Genomic DNA, 1265 nt, shown 5'->3' with positions numbered 1-1265 from the left:
ATCAGGGCTGCTCAGCATCACAAAACAGGGAGAACAAGGACAGCCACAATTGGACCCATGTCCTGGTGAGCAAATGGGGTAGGAGGAGCTCTGACTTTGTACAATTAAAAAAACCAAATCAAACCAAACAGTCAAATGCCTAAATATACAGGTATTTAAAAATTTATTTTATTATTATATTATAATGAGGCGGCACCGGTAGGCATCCAAACTGCAAATATATCAGTAAAATCTTGCGTTCAACTGATACCTATTATATTACATACATACATATATAATGTGTATGGCATTTAGTTTTAAAATTGCAGAAAAAATGCAGATTTGGGGTTTTTTTTTAAAAAACCAAAGAATTTTGGATTGTTTTTCCATTAGAGAATTTGCGATTTTTCAGAGGATCCCTGGTGAGAATGTTTCTATATGATATGCAAGTCAATCATTTTAACACAAAGCTAGATAAAAACCTATTTGAAAATCTGCTGAGGATTAGAGCCATGGCACTGAATTCACTCACAAGGTAGGAGCTGCTATCACTTGATAAAACCTAGCTACAGCACACAAGCAACTTACTCGGGGGGGGGGAGAATCTATTGTGCCAACACTCCCATCTTACCTTTGCTATCTCAGCTGACCACTTAAAACTATAGGTGGTAGTTTACATCTCTCTCAGGACATCATTAAAACATTTCTATTAAAAAGTCATCACAGAAATACTTACAGATCTTTGTTTTGGGAGAGCATGGATGAAGAAGTCCAAAAATACTTTATGAACAAGTGAGTGCTTTATCACAGCCTCCCTATATTATTGAAAGGGAGGGGAAGGAAAATTTAATTAACTGGAAACTTTTTTATTCATATTCAAATAACGTACCAGGCAGCTTTTTTAAATGTATTTGATTTCTTATAGGCCAACTAGCTTGCAGCTTCCTGTCTGATGATGCTTAAGTTATTGGCATATTTATGGGTTTTTTTCAGTTAAAGTAGTTGACTCATGATGCAAAGGAGCCTGCAATCTATCAGCTGTAAGCAGTAAACAAGTATCCTGAATAAAGTATTATTAATGTTTATAAGGTCAAAACAAAAGTAGAAATTTATTTTGCAGCATGTGGATTTAACTAAAAGAAACAAAACAAAAAACACGCTTTTTGAAAGCCTAGCAAGGTGCTTCTTTAGGAAACCTCTGGACTGGGTAACCCAAAAAATCTTTTGTAAAGAAATACCCGAGAAATACCTGGCTGCTTAATTCTATGCATTTTTTAAAAAAAAAA

The 1265-nt window shown here is 34.8% G+C and overlaps 1 protein-coding gene across 1 annotated transcript in view; it reads right to left on the bottom strand.

Moving 5' to 3' along the window:
* PUM3 (pumilio RNA binding family member 3) overlaps positions 1-1265 on the bottom strand; it is a 44157-nt gene that overhangs the window by 25239 nt on the left and 17653 nt on the right. The window contains 1 exon segment of the mRNA XM_019555298.1: positions 716-794. Within this exon segment, the coding sequence (XP_019410843.1) occupies positions 716-794 (79 nt within the window).

Source organism: Crocodylus porosus, unplaced genomic scaffold (assembly GCF_001723895.1).
Source record: "Crocodylus porosus isolate Cpor-Errol unplaced genomic scaffold, CroPor_comp1, whole genome shotgun sequence".
In the NCBI taxonomy this organism is placed as follows: domain Eukaryota; kingdom Metazoa; phylum Chordata; order Crocodylia; family Crocodylidae; genus Crocodylus; species Crocodylus porosus.
Note: the sequence above shows the minus strand (reverse complement) of the source record. Positions and strands in the feature narration are given on the sequence as shown.